The sequence below is a fragment of the Camelus ferus genome, chromosome 35 (genome assembly GCF_009834535.1).
Source record: "Camelus ferus isolate YT-003-E chromosome 35, BCGSAC_Cfer_1.0, whole genome shotgun sequence".
NCBI classification, from domain to species: Eukaryota; Metazoa; Chordata; class Mammalia; order Artiodactyla; family Camelidae; genus Camelus; species Camelus ferus.
The window spans coordinates 11,014,302-11,034,917 of record NC_045730.1 but is presented as its reverse complement, the minus strand read 5'-3'; the positions used below and the strand labels follow the sequence as shown (position 1 = coordinate 11,034,917).

General features: G+C 38.6%; 1 protein-coding gene across 2 annotated transcripts in view; it reads right to left on the bottom strand.

The window, feature by feature from the left end:
* ARMC3 (armadillo repeat containing 3) overlaps positions 1 to 20,616 on the bottom strand; it is a 74,288-nt gene that overhangs the window by 49,785 nt on the left and 3,887 nt on the right. For both annotated transcript variants that reach the window (XM_032473677.1, XM_032473678.1), the window contains exons 3-7: positions 12,610 to 12,727; positions 7,801 to 7,926; positions 3,310 to 3,378; positions 2,895 to 3,070; positions 284 to 478 (exon numbers count right to left, since the gene is read on the bottom strand). In XM_032473677.1, the coding sequence (XP_032329568.1) occupies positions 284 to 478; positions 2,895 to 3,070; positions 3,310 to 3,378; positions 7,801 to 7,926; positions 12,610 to 12,727 (684 nt within the window). The remainder of the gene's footprint in view (positions 1 to 283; positions 479 to 2,894; positions 3,071 to 3,309; positions 3,379 to 7,800; positions 7,927 to 12,609; positions 12,728 to 20,616) is intronic.

Here is a 20,616-nt window from a genome sequence, read left to right as displayed (position 1 = left end):
AAAAGATTAATTTTAGGTGCTTCAAGAAATCATAAGATCATAAACAAGAATTTTAAAATCTTAAATCTTTTAAACCAGAAGATTTAAAAAACTTGTTTTGGAATGGCCTCTATCATTAGTCTGATGTAATCATGCTGATAAACTATGTAGCAATAAGCATTATACTTAGTACCAAGCTTACATATAATAAAATTTCAGTTTAAAAAAAATTCAGTAATTTGTTTCTTATAACAACACTAAGGAGAGATACATCTCCTCTTAGGTGAACGAATGTTACAGGTACCTTAGTTTCTAGGATCTTAATAAGGTGGTCCAGTGCTTGGCTGTCTCTGAGCATTGCCCGAAACTCCTTTTCGTTTGTAACAACATCTAAGGTTTTGAGAGCCAACAACTGAATAATTGGGTATTCTGATTCCAAGAGATCTAATATCGGAGGGATTGCATTTAGTTCTTGAAGTGTAGCTCGGCACTGAACATCCTGCCATGAAATACAAATGATCAAATAAGTGATTTTTAAAGCAAAATATGATCTCAAGAATGGAGAAATTCTATTTTCTAAAAAGGAAAATTGTAAGTTACAATGTTCCCATAACTTATTCCAGATTCACTTCCAAAATAACTCACAAACAAAAATAAACAAACATTCAGCTGACAACACCGAAATAATCCCTTTAACTACACATTGCCAATAGTGGGAAATAGACATAATCTATGACTTTTCAGTATCTACTATTTAGTATACAGCAAATTCCTATAACTATAAACGGCATTACAGTAAAATCTATGCATAATGAAATTCTTTTCATGCTCTAAACTCTGTTTCAAATAGTATTTGATAAAATGAAATGATGGCATCAAATTCTTTAGTATCTTCATTCGAACAGATTGTTTATAAAATGCTTATCTGCCCGCAGTGCTGGCAGCAGGCCCTGTGCATGCAAATTTACATCAGGTTTAGTTCTGACACATGACCTTTATTTAAGACATTTACAAGATTAAGGGGTCATTAGAGGCCAGACAAGTCGTCCTGCATAGTGTGTCTGTAATCTTCTGTGTGTGTATGGTAGAGGGAGGGGTTGTTAGGGAGCGTGATAGAGAAAACAAAGCAAAAAAGCCATGAAAAGCCAAACTCTAACTGCTAAATCGTGACATTTTAAATCAAAATAGGATCAACTTAAAATAGTATTAAAGGCAGAAAAGACCCCTCTTCCAGCTTCGCTTTCTTCTACCCCTCCTTTAACTGACCTCTAATATGCAGCTCCCTTTGGACGTGAAAAACGTAGGGTACTGTTAGCTATGGGTTGAACTGTATCCCCCCAAAATAGATATTGAAGTTCTAACCCTCAGTACTTCAAGATGTGACCTCATTTGGAAATAGGGTCATTGCAGATATAATTAGTTAAGATAAGGTCATGGTGGAGTAGGGTGGATGTTTAACAGTGTCCTTGTAAGATTGGTGTCTTTGTAAGAGGAGGAGGAGAGACAGCTGACAGAGGGAGGGACCCCAGCTGTGCAGCTGAAACCGGGGCTGCCGGGGACACACAGCCACCCCCAGAAGCTAGGGAGAGGCAAGGAAGGGTTCCACCCAGGGTCCCAGAGGGAGCATGGCCCTGCTGCCACCAGATTTCAGAAGTCCAGCCTCCAGAACAGAGAGGGAGCAGACTCCTGCCATTTTAAGCCATGCTTTAAGTTTGTGAGACTTGGTTACCGCAGCCCTAGGAACCGAGGACACTGCTATTAACTAGAACTTGTTCTGAAGGCCAGTGGAGGTGAGTCCTCTCATTTCCACATGATAAAAAGTATAGAGAAACAGAGCTCACAAGGAGTCTTGGGATGAAACATGCAAATCCAGATTTGCAGGATTACTGAGGACTCTAGGATGAAGTCAAGTCACCAGAGAAGGAAGACAGCGGCATTGACTCTGCAGGAAGAGCGCAGGTAGCCCCAGTGAGTGCCCGGCTGCGGGGCAAGGATGCACCATGGCCAGGAATGCAAGCTTTGGGTGCCTCCTGGCATGAACCCATTTGTCCTCTTTTTCTGTATATTTTGTCTAGAGACTTTGCCTCTCAGTGAACTCTCCTTCATCTTTGCTTCCATATCTCTTCTTTTACATTCTATTCATGGCTATTTAAAACAGTGTCTTGTACTTCCCATTGATTGAAAGTGTCTCAAATGTGAGTAGGAACTGTTCAGGAGCCTGAGCAGGAAAAGAAGCAGAGGAGGCTGTCCAGAGCGGCAGGGAACTGACCTGCTTTGGGTGCGAGGACGCCCTGCCGGGCTGGGGGATGGAGGGCTGTGGGGGAGGGGCCAGAGGACAGGACAGGTGGAGGAGGGGGAGGGAGGCAGTTTCTTCCATCACAGAGGAAAGCAGCAGCGTGAAGTAGCATCTTGCAAATGCAAACGAAGAGTTCTGTTTGGCAAAACTCAACTCACTAGATTTTTCACCAACAAACAAGCCTAATCCAAATTCTTGGTACATGGCACAGGGTGCATGGCACATCCGAGAGGATCACCAAGATTAGGTCAATAGGTAACTGCCCAGGTCAACATCAGTTCAACATTAGTAACGGATGTCCTGTTTTGGAAAAAATATATTTTATCTAGTATAACTGCGCCTTAATTTGCAAGCCATTCTATTCTTTTAAAATTGGAATACATTTCTAAAATGCCCCTCCATGGGGGACAATTACTTATAAAATGTGAAAACTAAAAAGTATGGACACTAAACTTCCATTTTTTTCCCCCTCTGAATGATAACTACTAAATAAATAGTACCAAGAGGAACTGATCAATTTAAATCGGAATTTTTTAAAAGTTTTTTTTTTCCTTTTTTTAAAGTGGGGAAATATAGTCTATAACATAACATATAACACATTTTTAGAAATTAATCTCACCTGGACCATGTTGTAAATGCACTCAATAGAATTCTTCTTCACATCCGGGTCTGGGCTGGTTAGCAGTCTGATGAGAGGCTCTAATCCACCTTGTTCAAATATTTGCACTTTACCCATATACTCCACAGACATGTTTGCTAGGCAAAGACTAGCAAACTCATGGGTAACTACTTCTTCTGTGTATCAAAAATAAATAACACAAGTATGTAAAGGCTTGTTCAACCACTGCTTTAAAGCATGCTTTGAAACCCAAAGTTCCACAAATCTCATCTTGGTTGGAGCCCATCTTGGTCTGAGAGATTTTAAGGACAATTCACAATTGGTGTTTCATAAATTATTTTCAATGGGCTGTTTGATCAGATGTGAAAAATAAACCATCCCCCATTTGTGAAATAGATAGAAGATGTAGAGTTACCTTCTGGAGCCAGCTGAGCAATCACTGAACTCATGACATCTAACTCCCTTAACAACTTTTTAATGTCACCTACAAGAAGGAACAGAATAGTAATGTTTATTATTAATAATAATGGCAGTGTCTGTGGAATAGTTCCTTATGAGATAGGATCTATTACCTAATTTTACAGAGAAGGAACTGGAGGCTCAAAATCACTCAAAGTAAGTGGTGGGGACAGGTTTCAAGCCCAGGTCTGTCTGACCTCAGACAGACTCTAGCCTGTGTTCCTTGACTGCTCAACTGCACTACCTTCCAAAACACTAGAAAAGAGAACCATGGATGTGCAAAAGGTGCCCAGAACACTCATCAGTAGAGTTGAGTTACTGTGCCCTACATTTACTTCTTATGTAATAGTAATTCTTTTTTTCTTTTGTTGGAAGGATATTTTTAAATTTAGATTTTTAATAAAATGACTACAAAATGCAAATAAGTATTATCCTCAGCCTTTTCCAATAAATACATCATGTTTACATTCCATTTGGTTATCAGACATGCCAAAAACGCTTAAAGACAAGTATATTGATTTTTTAAAGTTCATTTTTGTATTATATACAGGGGTCTATTTAAAGCTAACAGTTATGCCCCTACTTCTTTCTTGCCATCCTTAACCCCTTTTTCTGAAAAATAAGGCATAGCTGCTACTTTAGTTTTGCAATTTCTCTTCTTGGTCAATTATCCTCTCTGTAAGCCAAAACTAGCATTATGGAAGTTTGGAAAAGTTCACTTTGTAGCAGTTGAAGCAGGTGGTCTCTGGATGAATTCTTCCTCGTTAACCGCTGGATATATTTGCCTTGTATTATACACCTTTCCTGGTGGGATTCAGGTGTATGGCTGTTCCTCAACCTGTTACAACTTCTTCATCTTTGTTCTTTTCAAAGGGGCTCAGAGGGCTAGCAGACCTACAGCTGGCTATCTGCACATGAACAGGCTTTCGGCACAAAAGAACAATTGAGTTCTGGGGAAGTATAGAACTTCATTTTACAGTTGAAACTTGTCTGAAAAACACATTTTACCTCCACAGGTTAAGAAATAATAGCCTTGGCCTGATACTCGGGTCCTTGTAAGTCTCACTGTCTCCTCTGGAAAAGTGTGTTGTCATTGCCTCCTGACTCTTATGAGTCCAGTCCGTGTTGTTTGGAATGATTTTTTGAAGATCATACCAAAGTCTGTTTTTACATGCTGGCAGAAAAATCACTTCTGGGCTTCTAGATCTCCAGGTACATTCTCTGTTTAGTGTACAAAATAATCTTCCACATACTCCAGAGTTTCTGCTGCAACGCTGAACACGAGGTCAGGAAGGTCCGGGCTCTGGGCACTCTCTGCTGCTCATGTTTCTCTGCAGGAAGGATCTGCTTCCATAGGAAGGGGCCCCTGGCTGCATCTGTGTGTGCCACCACCCCTTGGTCTGCTCTGGGCCATGAAAGTCCCTTCCAGATATGAATTTAGTGCAAATCTGTTCAAGGACAGATCTGGTAAGTTAACCCACTGCGCCACTTTCTTAAGGCTCAATGGATGGTTCAGATTCACGGACAGATTGTGTAAACTGGTGGCACAGTTGTTTAATTTGTTATTCTGCTTTTTGATACCAGATTGTTCAAACAGTCCTTCTTTTCTGGAAGTTAAATCAGCAAAAATAATGGACAAGGTACTACTTCTGTCACTTTGAACATAATGTTGACCTCTGCCCCCTTTTTTCCTCACCAGAGAACACTCTCAGACACGGTAACTTGGGCTTGTGGTTAGACCATGTGAACATGCTCTAGCCAAACACTGTGATACCTGCAATTCTACCTTGTTTCAGAACCACCAGCATCTTTCTTCCTGGCGCACCTTCATGCTGTATATTTTCATTGCATTCTTATTCACAATATTTTGGCTGCATAATATTGACCATCTAATTTATTCTTGATCTTGTAGACTCTTTTACATCAACCTTCTCCTAAGATGGCAAGCTCTTCAAAGTGATGTCAAGTCCGGGCTTCCAAGGCTGCTTCTCCTCACAAGGGTCCTTAGCTGACTTTGTTAAGTGAGTCTCTGTTATATGGCCCCACTGAACTAAATATCCAGCTGGGCAGGTGAAAGAAGACAGCAGCTTCCATTTGGTTAAAGGGTTAACAAAGTAATTTAAATGCCTATCTTTGATGACCCAGATGTGGCACAGGCACGTAGCTCAATCATTGTACCAAAAAAAAACAAAACAAAACAAAACAAAAAAACTACTTATTTGCAACGGCAAATGGGAAAGATGGTTCTCACAGCAATCCTTTAGCAACTGGAATGTTGGAACATTCTGACTTTCTGCTGGTTAATCCACTACGAACACAGTGATTTCACCGTGTGCATGGAAACCATACGAAGATACAAATTTCTGAAGAAGCATCAGTTATTTTAAGTCTTCCCAAAGAGGATGATTTAACCATGTGGCTTCAGAGATGTATTTATTTACATACTGGTCTGGAAACGTGACTTTTCATTTCTATCAAATGACTGGGTGCTCGTGTTTCATTCCACGTTTCCTTGGGCATGTATGGAAAGTGAAGCAATAGCTATTAGTGTGTTGGCTCTTCTAACAAAAAAAAAAAAAAAAAAAAAAAAGAACTTCACAAGCAGCTGAGGATGCCGTGTGTTTTATTCATGTCTTCAGAGGGTTCAAACAGAAAATCAGATAAGTTAACCCCAATAATGGTTTGATTTTTTTTTCACCCAGTTTAGAACAAGAACCTGACTTAACATGTACACCAATGTTAAGGATCATAAAGGATTTAGTGAATAGGAAGTCTACTGAAGTATGAGTCAGAGAGTAAAACTGTAATCCTAGTTCTCATCTCAGTTCTGCTGCTGGCCACCTGCATGACTTTGGGCAAGGAACCCAAAGATTCCTTCGAGGAATCTTTCTTATTTTTAAAATGAGGAGTTGCACAAGAGATATTACAAAGCACCTTTGGTTCTCAAATTCTATGGTGTGTACACAGAATAGAACATAAGGAAATTAAAGATTTTCCCTTTTTTGGTTATAAATACATTCACTGTGACACATTCAACAGGGCAGAACCAGTCTATAAGACAGCCCCTGAGATAGATTTATGAAGGCCCCACTATACAGATGAGTTCCACCGTAACTTCTCTGTGCCTCAGTTGCACGTGAAAAGGAAATAATACCTCCAACCTCATTAGATGATTTGATTAATGAGCACCGTGCAGGATGGTGCCTGGCACACCGTAAGCACTGGATAAGCATTCTGACCAGTGTCGTTATAATCTAGGTTGGTGGAACATTCATTCCCCCATGACTGTCCTCAGCCTGCTGCCATTCCCGGAAATACTCCCAGAGACCCCCCCACCTTTCAGCACAGCCATCGTTAGAGCTCCTGAAGTTGCCCCCAGGACTCCTTCCACCAACAACCCCTATGAAGTACCCTCGCCCCAGCACTGCAGGTGCTGATCATGGAGCCTCTGCAGCCGAGGCTGTAATGGCAAGGAAGCCAGACAAAGCTCTCCTTCCCCTCCCTCCCCCTCCTCCACTCATAACTGTCTCTAAAGACACCAAGGCCACAGTCCCTGCTGGACCTCGTGGAATGAGCAGCCCCTACTGTCTCACACAGGATCCCTGGTAAGTGAGCTGGGGCAGCGCAGGAAGTTAGGAGGAGGAATTTGTGCTTGTGTTTTTGCTGAGATTATGGTAAAAGGGACAAAGTAGGATGATTGTAGCCACGTACCATGGTAGAGAGAGACGGGTTTATTCCTATCAGCCTGAGTTGCATGGTAGAATTAAGTCTCCACCAAGAAAGTCATTATTATAAATAACAAGGCTTTTGTTGGCTAACTCAAAAATCCACCATTATAACATGACAATGACTTACAAATGGAAAACATATCCTGTTCATTAGTCAGGGACTGCGTTAATTGCAGGATTTTGATCAAACTGATATTCTAATAGACATGACAGTATATTTTAACTATCATTCCACCATATTAAAATCTATGAAAATATTCAAGCAAGTGATAAGTCTGATTTAAGGGGTAAATACATGTCTAAATTTATTGTTGGCAAAATATAGCTTGCAGCTTCAAAAAAATAAATGTACCAAAACTTTTTGCTCTGGGCTTCATTTACAATGACATATACATGAAATATAACTGACAAATTACATTATCCTAACTCAAGAAAAAACTATTTTAATTTTAAGAGACAATGATTGCTCTCCTAACTTGTAAGACCAGAACATACTACATCACTAACCCTGAGAGTTTTTGCATGGATAAATGTGCACATATTTTTATATTTAAAAATATCCCTTAAAATATGAAATCATACATTATATGTATTTAACTTTTTTGTGAACATTAAGGTCAGTTTAAATAAAATTAAAACAGACCCCTTAGAGTTAAATTTGAAAGAAAGATAATGCGTTACATGAGATTATTTGATTAGTTTTAAAAGAGGATGCTTACTATTAGAAGTCAGGATTCCAAATATCATAGTGGCGTTTCTTCTCACAATTTTGTCTTCATGAGTAAGCAGCTTAGTTAAAGGTTCCACACCTCCAAGTTCAAGGAGGGTTGCTTTGTTTTCCTCACCTGAAATAAAATCATACATGGATAGCAGTACCATCAAAATTCTTCTCTGTGTCATTCCAATTTCTGATTTGCCATTTGCCTTTCACATTCCTCTGCTTCCAAGTGTGTTTCTCTTAGAATAAACTTTAGAGCACAGGTATCCTGAACATTTGCTGCTCTTCCATCTCCAAATGATTACAAAGCTGGCTCCCTCTTGTCATTTGGTTCTGAGACCACATTGCACCTTCTGAGAGGTCTCCTCTGACCACCCTACCTAACGTCATCACTACATCCCAGGCTTTCTGATCTCTCTTTATCCTGCTTTATTTTCTTCATACCACTTAACGACTTCTGTGCATTACTTGCTTACTCCCCTGTAATTTAACCTTCCATGAACACAGATACCCTGTCTGTTCTATTCTCTCATAACCTCAGTGCCTAGCACAGTGGCGGGCATGTAATAATGGGCACTCAATCATACTTACTTGCATAATTAATTACAAAAATTAACACACATAGTCCCCACTTCAAGTTAAAGCATGTGTGATGGAGTTTAGAGGGCTCATTTTTCTCCTGATGGGTTTGCCTGCAGCCAGCAGGGAGGTGCATGCACAGAGGAGAGCCATCCGGGTCACTGGAGACTCCTTAGTTCTGGCAAAAAAAGCCCCAGAACCAGATTATTGAGGCTGAAGTTGAGCCTAACTGTAGAAGCAGTTTATCCATATCCTGATAAGTGAGGTGTCATTCTGCAAAGTATGGAATAATGTTTAGGTCCTGATTAATTTCAGCTTTTCAATTTCACTGGCTATGAAAATACAGATTTCACTTCAAAATTAATTTAGGAGTATAATAAAGTCTTTTAAACTTTTTCGCCTCAGTTTTCTCATAAAATTAAAATATTTTGTACTTAAAGTTATAGGTTCATTCTGATAACCCAGTTCTCAAAACACAGACTGTTACCTTCCCATGGAATTGCCCTGTATCTAAGTGGTTAAATCTGTCACTTGATAAGAATATGCTGATATATGCATTGCTGACTATTACAGACGTCCTTCTCAGATCTTCCATATTATTTGCATTTTATTGGAGTTCTAAAAGTTAATTTCTTGGATGAAAATATTTTGTAAAATAAACTTTAAGGATAAATTTTAGGATACTTAAATAAATGGTGGCTTCATAGAATAGAGAAATATTCCTTCTTTTTCAATTTTCTAAAACAGTTTGTGTATAACTGGTATTATTTCTTCCGTAAGTGTTTGGTATAATTCAGCAGTGAGAACATCTGGACCTGAAGGATTTTTTTTGAGGTTTTTAACTACAGATTTCCATTTCTGTAATAGATAAGGGGTTTTTTTAGGCTATCTGTTTTTTCTTTGTGAGCTTTGAGAGTTTGTGCCTTAAAATGAATTTGCTCAATTCATCTAAGTTGTAGAATTTATTGGCATCAAATTGTTCATAATATTCATATTATCCTTTTAGTATCTGTAGATCTGTAATGATGTGCCCTCTCTCATTCTCCATCTCAATAACTTGTCTTCTCTCTCTTTATTTATCAGTCTGGCTAGAGGTTTTATTATTCTTATCGATCTCAAAAATCCAGCTTTCCATTTCATTGCTTTTGTCCATTCTTTTTCCATTCTCTGTTTCATTGATTTCTATCCTTATTACCAATGACTGGGTTTAATTTGTTCTTCTCTTTCTATTTTCTTAAAGTGGAAGCTGAGGTCATTGATTTGAGAGATGTTGTTTTCTAACAGGCATTTAGTGCAATATATAGATTTCTCTCTAAATACTCTTTTAGTAGCATCCTACACATCTTTATATGCTGTGTTTTCATTTTCAATGTAGATTTTCCTTTTGACTTTCATGCATAGGTTACTTGAAGTGTGTTATCTAATTTCTAGTGATTGTCCAGAGTTCTTCATGTTATTGACTTTTACCTTAATTCTAATGTGGCATAGTGTATATTTTGTATGACTAGAATTCTTTTAAACTTATTAAGTCTTGTTTTATGGCCCTTTTTCCAAGTCTTGTACGTACTTGAAAAGAATGTATATACTCTGTTGCTCTTGGAGTGTTCTATAAATATAAATTAGGTTAAATGCACTTATATTGCTATTCAAATCTATTATATCCTTACAGATTTACTGTCTAGTGGTTCTTTCATTTATTGAGAGAAGAGTGTCAAAATCCTCAGCTATACTTGTGGGTGTCGATTTCTCTTTGCATTTCCAGCTTCATGGATTTTGAAGGTCTGACATTAAGTACATAACTGTTTAGGACTTTTCATAGCATCTTAATTAACTGACCCCTTTATTATTATCATAACATGGCCATCTTTACCTCTGATACTGCTCTTTTCTCTATTTGTGTGATACTAATACAGCCCCTCCAGCTTTCTTTTGATGAACACTGGCTAGCATAGGGTATCTTTTTCACCCTTTTATTTTCAAGTTATTTGTGTCATTATATTCTAAGTGCGTTTTTTGAAGTGTAGCTTGGTGAGCACCAGGCATCTTTTCATCTAATCCTGTTGGGTGCTTTGTCTGACTCTGACTAGTCCCCACATACGGACATGTGAATCAAGCTGAACACTTGAGTGGAACCCTTTACAGATCTCCTGAGTTCTCTCTGTGTGCAACTCTTTCCTCTCTGTTACTCTGTCCTGAAAACTCTTGCAGCCTTTGTCTCTTGCTGCCTGGATTTTCAGATCTATCATCTCAACTCAGAGGGTCCACCACAGGTTGCGCCTTCCCATGCTGTGCTGTGGCCTGGAAACTCTCTGAAATCAGCAAACTGGGGATAATCAGGGGACATGTTTCCTTTCTCTCCTGTCTCTCAACAGTTGCGCTCCTTCATTGCCTGGTATTCAGCATTTTGCTAACTTGTATTTCACATGTTTTCTGTTTTCTTAGTTGTTCTGGGCAGGAGTGTAAATTTGGCCCCTTACTCCATCTTGGCCAGAAGGCAAATCCCCATCATTTAAGAGAATATTTCAGAAAATACTGCTGATAGAGAACACCAGACTTATAATTATTTGTTTTGATTTCAGTAGTTTCTAATTTCAGTTGATTTCATGTAATGTACATGCTTACCTATTTCTTTAAATCCTGTCACATAAAAAGATGTGACTTTACTGATGACTCTGTAAAGCTGAGCGGGACTCATGCTGCTATACAGATGCATGATCCAATGTCTCCCTGAAATTTGACCCTGTAGTCTACACAATCTGCTGGTGAGTCAGACCTTCCAGCAGCACCCTGGTTTTTTTCAGAATTCTTAGTGATGACTAAAGAGGTGATGGTGGTAATTAGCCAGGTGAGCATTTTACCATTTGCTAATTGAATGATTTGTTGTTCTCTCATAGAAGTCACTAAAGCAATGTTTCAAGTATCATTTCTTTAAAATCAAATTGCTCCCATCTTAGCTTAAAAAGATCTTGTTAGAAATACCAAGTTATGCTGAACTCTTCAAATATTTCCACTTACATTGTTACATAGTATAGTAAAGGTCTACTTTTATCACCACTCAGAATGAACTAAACCTTTCAATAGAATCTAATAGTGTAATATTTACAATGTTTTAGTAAACTTTATATTTTACAACGATTTTAATTTTACAGAAAAATTTCAGAGATAATACAGATATTTCCCACACCCAGTGACCCCTGTCATTAACACTTTACATTAGAAGGGGCATTTGATGCAATTAATGAACCAATATTGATATATTCTTATTAATGAAATTCCATAGTTTATTCAGATTTCCTTACTTCTAGCCTAATGTTCTTTCTCTGCTCCAGGACCCTATCTGGGACCCTACATGACATTTCATCATTGTGTGTCCTCAGCTCCTCTTGGCTGTGACAGTTTCTCAGATGTTTCTGTTTTTGATAGCTGTGACAGTTTTGAGGACTACCATTTAGGTCATTGTAGAATGTCTCTGAGTTGGAATTTGTTTGATTTATTAAAAAATCATATTTGGACTGGGGTTATAGCTTTAGGGGGAAAATAACACAGAAGTAAAGTGTCATTTTCATTGTCAATGTCATGTCAAGGGCACCTATTATTAAATGACGTATCCCTGTGGCTGTTGATTTTGATCAACCGGTCAGGCTTCTATGCTAGAAACTTACTTTCTTCCCGCTGTGCCCGTGTTGCACTCTTTGGGAAGATGTCACTACACACAGCCCCTAAAAAGTGGGAAGTTACATCCTACCTCCTTGAAGGACTAGTATCTACCTAAATTGGCTTCCTTCTGCCTTGGAGATTTGTCTTTTCTCTCCCATTTGTTTACTTACTCAATCATTTATCCATGTAGATTCACAGATGTTTATTTTCTTCTTTGGGTTATAATCTAATTCTTCCCTTCCCTTCCCTCTTTCCTTTCCTTTCCCTTCCTTCCTTCCTTCCTTCCTTTCTTTTCTCAAATTGTTCCAGCTTTGATCCTTGGGAGTTCTTTCAGCTCCTGTGTCATTTACAATTTTTTAAACTGCAGTGAAACCTTCAAAATGATTGTTCTATCCAGTGACTACATTACAGGTGGGGAGATATAGTACTTCCAGGTAATGCATTAAATGGTAGTCTGGTTGTTTGAAAGAATTCATCTGACAGAAAGTTAAAGGCTAGGGAGAAAAGGGTCCCTAATGTGGTAAATATTTTAAGAAGTTAATGAAATAGAAAGGTAAACTGAAAAAATCCAAACCTTTTAAAGCAAATCTATAAATGGCTTCACACACATCAGCCAAAACTTCTTCTTCTGGGGAATTAAGCAATAACATCACCGTGGCTGCATTTTTGCTTTCAATTGTTAATGGATCAAACTGAAATGCAGAGAGAAAAACATCAGAGTCACACATGAGCTTTAAAATGCACGTAAAACATGAATGATGTCTGGAAACTTAAAGAGAATATAATCTTATAAAAAAAGAATGTGGTCATTGCCCACAAAGTGCACTATGGAGTTTTTATTTAAAAAACATTACTGATAGACAGTTGTCGACATTGGTGGCACTGGAATTCCTGAGGTATGGAGGGAGAAGCAAAGCATTCTAGAATCTGGCAGGTGCAGTTTCTCAGTTTAGTCAGGCAGAATCAAACAAGTTACTTAAGCTGCTAGAATTTCAGTTTCCTTCTTTGAATAACAGGTATAATAATACCTATCGCAAAGGGTTAAGGAGAGGATTAGGGATCATCATATACGTAAAGCACTTAGCACATTGTCTGGCACATGCTAGCTGCTCATTAAATAACATGTATTAGTGTAATTCTTAGTCAATACACAAGAATCCTTATGAACGTGTATATACTCAATGCCCTGAGAGTCTCAGGGAAGAGTACCTGCTTTCCAACCACTACACCCTTTCTGGGAAAGCAGGAATTACATGTGTGAAACAACTAGAAAGCAAAAGGAAACAGCGTATGAAAGCATGCAAAACAGGTAAAATCTAGAACAGGGGAAAAGGCAATGCAGTATAAAGAAAAAGTAGAGGACTCTATGAAGACGTGTATCCTGCTGTGAGGTCTTGAGCATTCATGTGTAGCTGAAATGAACAATAACAAACTCATGGCCCCTCTGGGCTTTTTTGGGTCAAAGAGAAAACAAATTATTACACTATTTTTCTTCCATTTCCAGAGACTGTAAAAGAGGAATTTCTGCTTATACTAAAGGAAAAAAATTGAATTTCAGAGCATTAGCTGGTTCTTTGTGTTGACTCTTCTAAATGGACACCGTAATGTGTTTTGGAATATAACAGAAAGTTGATGTCCAGTTTTAGATGGAGAATTAGATTACTCTGAGTAAGGAGACATAATTGTGTGAGGCTAGAAGAGTGAAGACAGAGAGGATGGCAGTAAGCAGTGACCTGAAAGGACACGGCTGGGATGGAAATACCCCTTAAAGGGAAGATGGCTGTTGGGTTTTAGGACAGAATGATCAAACACCCAAACTGAAGCCGTTGTTTGTGCTTCTGTATTAGCAGCTGTAAGAGTTGCAAAAGTCTCCAGCCTTTTATGCTGGAGAGGCTGTGGAGAAAAGGGAACCCTCCTACACTGCTGGTGGGAAGGCAGTTTGGTGCAGCCACTGCGGAAAACACTATGGAGATTCCTCAAAAGACTAGGAATAGACTCACCATATGACCCAGGAATCCCACTCCTGGGCATATATCCAGAAGGAACTGTACTTCAAAAAGACACCTGCACCCCAATGTTCATAGCAGCACTATTTACAATAGCCCAGACATGGAAACAGCCTAAATGTCCAACAACAGATGACTGGATAAAGAAGAGGTGGTATATTTATACAATGGAATACTACTCAGCCATAAAAACCAACAACATAAAGCCATTTGCAGCAACATGGATGCTCCTGGAGAATGTCATTCTAAATGAAGTAAGCCAGAAAGAGAAAGAAAAATACCATATGAGATCACTCGTATGTGAAATCTAAAAAAAATAAAATAAATACAAAACAGAAACAGACTCATAGACATAGAATACAAACTTGCGGTTGCCAAGGTGGCGGGGGTGGGAAGGGATAGACTGGGATTTCAAAATGCAGAATAGATAAACAGGATTATACTGTATAGCACAGGGAAATATATACAAGATCTTGTGGTAGCTCACGGTGAAAAAAAAAGGTGACAATGAATAGATGTATGTTCATGTACAACTGAAAAATTGTGCTCTACACTGGAATTTGACACAACATTGTAAAATGACTATTACTCAATAAAAAAAAAAGTTTAAAAAAAAGTCTCAAGCCTTTTAGACTCTTTTCTGGGGAGCCAGATCTTCAGTAAAAGTCTTCCATGCCCCAAGCTTGTGACACTTATGGGTTCCAGTGATAGGAACCGCTGAGAAAAAGTGGCCTCTGGGAAAGCCCAGGGCAATGGCTGGGATGGTGTCTCCAACACTGAACAGGAGAGCAAAAGGACCTGGAAATCCACAGAAATTTTCAGGAAGAACTTCTAAAAGTATTCAGGGATGGAGGCTTGAGAATCACCTAAGCTAGGTATTAAAGGGTAACCCCAGAATGCCAGAGGACGTGGAGTCATCTGGGTGACACATATGACTCAGTAACCACATCTTTTTTAATCTGAAAAATTAGGGAGTTGGATTATATCTCTTAGATCTCTTCTGGGTATAAAATTCTAGGATTCCATGAAGTACAAGAACATATATGGCAGAGATAATAAATGTTGTGCTGGGGGAGGGGAGATTCATTTGAACTGGGGTAAATGGAGAAAGGGCCGTGGAGGTGGTAGAATTTTAGATGTGATTTGAAGAATGGATACAACGGGATGGGTTGAGATAAAGAAGAAAGATATTCAAATGGGGGGAACCACATCAGGAAGGTTTAAAATGGGAATGAATGTTGTGTTTATGGTGAATAAAATAGGAGCTTGACTAAGTAGAAGATACGTGATAGGAAGCAAAAGTATTATTGAAAAATAAGGAAAGGTCAGGCCTCAGCAAATGACCTAGATCCTCCCTTCACCAACCCTCTATTGAGGAAAATCAACAAAGTTGAAAGGGAAAGAATTGTGATCCAAGAAATTTACACCTTACTAAGTCATCATTCATATGTGAAAACGACATGTTCAGGCATTCACATGCTCAACAAGTGTATCAACTGTGCACTCAAACAAATTCCTGGGAAAATACTACAGCCAAGATTGGGGAGGACAAAATATAAAAACAATAGTGGGGAATCAATAAATGTGGTAAAATTGATAGTTAAACTGAATGATAATGATGGTCTGAATCACAGCATAATTCTTAAGAAAGGATTTCCTAAGTTATGACACATGGTATGGAAAAAAAAGTTAATAATGACTTAGAATTGAAATTCTAGATTATTTCAACAAAACCCAGGGAAATTTTCATTGATTTTATCACTCCCTAAATTATATTGTTGTTAGCTGGCTGTTTCCCCCACTAGAATGAAAGCTGCCTCGAGGCCTGATCTGTATGCCCCAGATGCAGAAGAACACTTGCATGTGGTATGCACTCAGCGTCTATCCAATAAATGGACGGCTTTCTTCAGGCAAAGGACTATGTTATGTGTCGTCGATCTCCATTACCTGGAATAACACCCGGGATGTGGAAATACTCAAAATGTCTATAAGGGACTGTATGAAAGTGCCTCTGGAAACTTCTTTTTTATGTGGCCTTGAAGTGCCTTCACTGTCCTACTATCTATTAATGCCAGAGAAGATTCTGAATCTCAGGTTCACGAAGCCATCAGTGGGCTCCAGGGACACACTGCCTCTCTGAAATTGCATGCAGAACGTTTGGTGTGCATTCTGTGGTGAGAGAGTCTGCAGTCACCACCCTACCCTCATAAGGCCCGGTGACCCCCCTGACCAAACCCTTGAGAATCCCAGTCTTCGATCACCTTTTCCACTTAAGACAATTTCCCTAGCATTCTGGCTGGTTACCGTCCCTTCCATTTTAGAACTTTCACTTGAAAGACTTCTGATATTTCAAGATTTTTAAAGCTGATTTTACAAGCATGGGAATAAATATACTCTGTTGAAGCATATAGATTTGTCGTGATCTCCACAGAATGGCTACACTTCTCAAAGGAGCACGGTACGTGAAAATACACTTGAACAAAAACTATGGTAAGGATCTTTGCATCCTCTGTCAGTGGTTTAGAAGACATTTCAGAATGTTGCCAGATCTTCTGGTCATCCTTAAGAAAAAGGTGATGGGGGTACAAGAAGCTTAAAGGGAAGAGGAAAACCGTGTGAGAGTTATAATCCTAAGAGCTGTCCCAGGAGGAGAAATACCAGTGCTTGGCAGACAGTGGAGACATTGGCATGACATCTGTTTTCCCCACAGAGCCTGCAGCATTATAGTAATTTTTTATTAAAAAAGGCGCCGAGAATAAAATGATAGCTGTAACAGAATGCCACATGACTAAATAAATAATACTGGGCTGTAATTACATATCCCATCTGCTTTCCCGTGAGGAATTCACAGTCAGCCACCAACAGGCTGGTTGTGAAATTATAATTTCGTGCTCCGTGCAGAATAAATAATGAACCAAAATTATTGAGAAAGAGAATGAAAGAAAGGAAAGGCGTTTTGGCTGAGCTTTGAATTTTAAGCTCTATCAATTAGAGGAGCCAGAGACTTGTAGGGATACTTTCCTACCTCTGTTAAGGAAATAAGACTGTCTGGAATAAAGTTGCCCAGCAGAACTTCAGTGATGGAAGTGTTTCGATTCTGTGTGTCCGAAAGGGCACACACAATCCCCATGTGGTTCATGGGCGCTTGAAGTGTAACTAATGCGACTGAGGAACTGAATTTTTCAATTTATTTTTTATTGTTGATTTTAACTGATATAATTTTAGTTATTTTTAATGTAAATCACCACATGTGTCTAGTGGCTACTGTATTAGACAGCACAGGTCTAAAAGAATGTAAAATTACAGAGCTGAACTCAGCAGAAACAGGTGAATCATGACAGTTGGAGTGATTTTTATGCTGCTGGTAAGTGCAAATAAAAGGCTCTTCTGATTTCTGTTGGAATGTGTTTACCAAGTCACTGTTCTCTGATCACAGGGAACCAACTGAACAGGAAAAGAGACAGATAAACAGAAGGAAGTAGACTGCACCACTCTAGTATGAATCTTTGGTACAGACTCTCTAGACAGCCGTTAAAATCTGCAAAAGGGTAAAAGTTAAAATGGAAACAGCTAAAATGAACTCTAGTTTGCTTTACAGCCTTAACAGGAACCGCAGATTTTTTTCTGAGCAAGTTCAGTAAGCTGACATTTATTTATACAGCTTTGTATATGTGTTATTTATGAATTTATACTATATTTTATTAATTCATGTTGTATCATTATCTGTGATGAGGGAGAAAGATGGGGGAAAGTCCCTGTGACATTTCATTGCTAGAAAAAAAGTCTATGACAGAGTTCAAGGTTGAGTTCTAAGGCTGCTGAAAGGGGTCAGGAAGAAACAAGCCCCGGGAGACATCCAACTCAGGGTCTGGTTGCCCACGTGAGGGAGCAGTTACGCTATTGCCTGTTCCTCTGATTTACCGCTCACCGTGCTTGGCTCCCGTATGCACTTAACAAGGAAGAAAAGGTACTGAACTATTAACATAAATTTTCAGTTAACCTGATACAGAATCACTAAGATTCCAGAGCCAAATCGTAGCCTCTTGTGAGTTTAGATACTGTGGATTTATCCACTGAAGTTCATTTGCCTCTGAGATATAAGGGAATAAAATTTCCATACTCTTAAACTCGAAGACCTGACCATGAATCATGATGGACGTGCTCTATGTCTCTGGGAATTTAGCCACTAAAGTCAAGACCATCAGCTGGTCTTTGACAGCTGGTATCCCTGCCTCCTTTGACAGTTCTCATTCAAACATCTATAGTTTTGGAGAATGATGAACAGCACCCTTAACTACAACATTAATAATAACATTTTCAAAGTTCTTATCTAATGCCAGGCACTGTTCTAAGCATCTTTCATTAACTGAATCTTGCCTCACTGCTGTGAGTGGGTGTGACATGGACAGCCTATGAAGTGGACATCATTACACCCTCCCTGGGGAATACAGAGGTGAGGAGATTCACCCCAGATCATAGACGGTGGGTGATGAAGTAAGGGTTCAGACTCAGACAGCATAAATCTGAAGCCCATACGCTTAGTCACCATATCTTGCTTTACACTAAACATTACCTATTAAGGTCATTTTTGTTTATAATTCTTTCATGCAGTCAATCCACAGAAAGTCTGCCTTTTATCAAAGCATCACAAAGCACCTTTCAGCCAGACTTGGAAATGATCTGGGAGAGCAGAATATAGTTGAATTGGTTGTTCAAGCCATATCTTTCCCACATCTAGGCATCTTTGTAGCTAATACTCACTTTTACAAGATGAAATGGGGAGCAAGAAACCATAAATGCCCATATTAATGTATGTTTTGACAATGAAAATACTAAGAAAAGCAAAGGGAGCTTTTTGTTTCACTCTTACCACCAAACACTCTGTTTTTCCATCCCCATTGCCCATTTTAACCAGTAGATCAAAGACTAATAAAACTAAAAACCATTGGAAGCAACGTTTTAGGAAATCATCAAGAAGCAAATTGCCATGAGTCGACATGGAAAAAGTTTATTTTCTCAAGCAATTATATATATCCCTCTTTTAAATCTGGTTTTCATTTATAATTTGTACAACAAACCCTCACAGACTTTGAAGAGGTATACTTTGGGATAGATTCCAAGTTCAGATACTTTAAATTGTGCTATACTGTTTTGAAATATTAGAATGTATAAGATAGAAAAGCAGCTAGATATTTCAATACTACTCTATCAGCTTTATTAACGTAAAATCAGAGTAGGGGAAGGATGGAAGGACCCTGGGGAAAGGTGATAGTCGGGGACCATTGGTAACTGTCACACCTGCCTTTGGCTGCCCTCAAGGTTGCTGCTGTGACCTTAAGAAGCAAGAGCTAGATTTTTGTTAACTTGAATTGTTTCTTAAGTCCTTGGTGTGCCCCTCTGGTATTGTACAGAGGACAATACCAGCGAGACATTATAAAATTATGGAAAGTGTATTAGATAAGTCTATCTATTGTTTAATAGTCCCTTAATTCTAATTTTGATCAGAAAGTGTTTGTCACCAAGTACTGTGTTCATGATGCCACTTGCTGGTAATAAGGTGTCAATAATGCTATTTTGCAGCAAAAAGAGGGGTAATGCAAACCAGGTGCAGTGAAGAAATAAAAGAATTTAGAACATTTTAGGAGTATGTCCAAAGGAGAGCAGCCAGATTGATGAAATCTATCAAGAGACTATCTCTGCAAAGCTTTCCGAGACCTGGGCAGACAGGTCTTCTGCAGCCTTTGTCTCCAGCTGTATTGAAGGATCATACATAAGTTATACAGGGGTGTGCGTGTGTGTAGCAGCAACTAAAGGATTCCCAAGATAGCAGATCTTACTTACTGAGTGTTTACTATGTGCCAGGCATTGTGAAACTTCATGTGCTCTATTTCATTGTAATTCATAGAATAACCGAAACAAGCTGGACATTACAATTCTCATTTAAGAGATTTTTTTTAAGGTGAAATATCTTGGCCAAATTTGGCCACGTAGCATTGGTGGTATAGCGGTTAGCATAGCTGCCTTCCAAATTTGGCCACGTCACCAAAATAACAGTGTTTACGAGGGGCAGACCTGGGACGGAGCTCACATTTGTAGCCACTGTGTTCTAGTTGCTGTCAGGAAGATTCCTGCACTAAGCTCAGGTTCCTTCAAACTGTAAAATCCTGTGAGTATGCTGACTGTACACGTTTTTTTTTTTCCTACTCCCATCTTACTTAAAGAAAAACTACATCAAATGTCTGTTTCAAAATGTTTCTAAATTGAAAACTGTCTAAGGACATTTCCATTTTTAACACTACCTTTCAGTAGTTCATAAACTTTAAGGACAGAAGATAGAATACTGCTTTCATTTTTTGATAGCTTTTTAATTCAGATATTGTGATTGTATTCCCATGCTATCAAACATTCAGTGATCTTTTATTTTATCAAAATAGAATAATTTATTTAACTAAGTTTTTTATTATAAAACATTTTTGTTATTTCTAATTTTTTACTTCTATAATCACTACTGCTATGGAAATAATTTTTTGTATGATCCATGCTTATTTACCATGATGATTTTAAATTATCTTGCA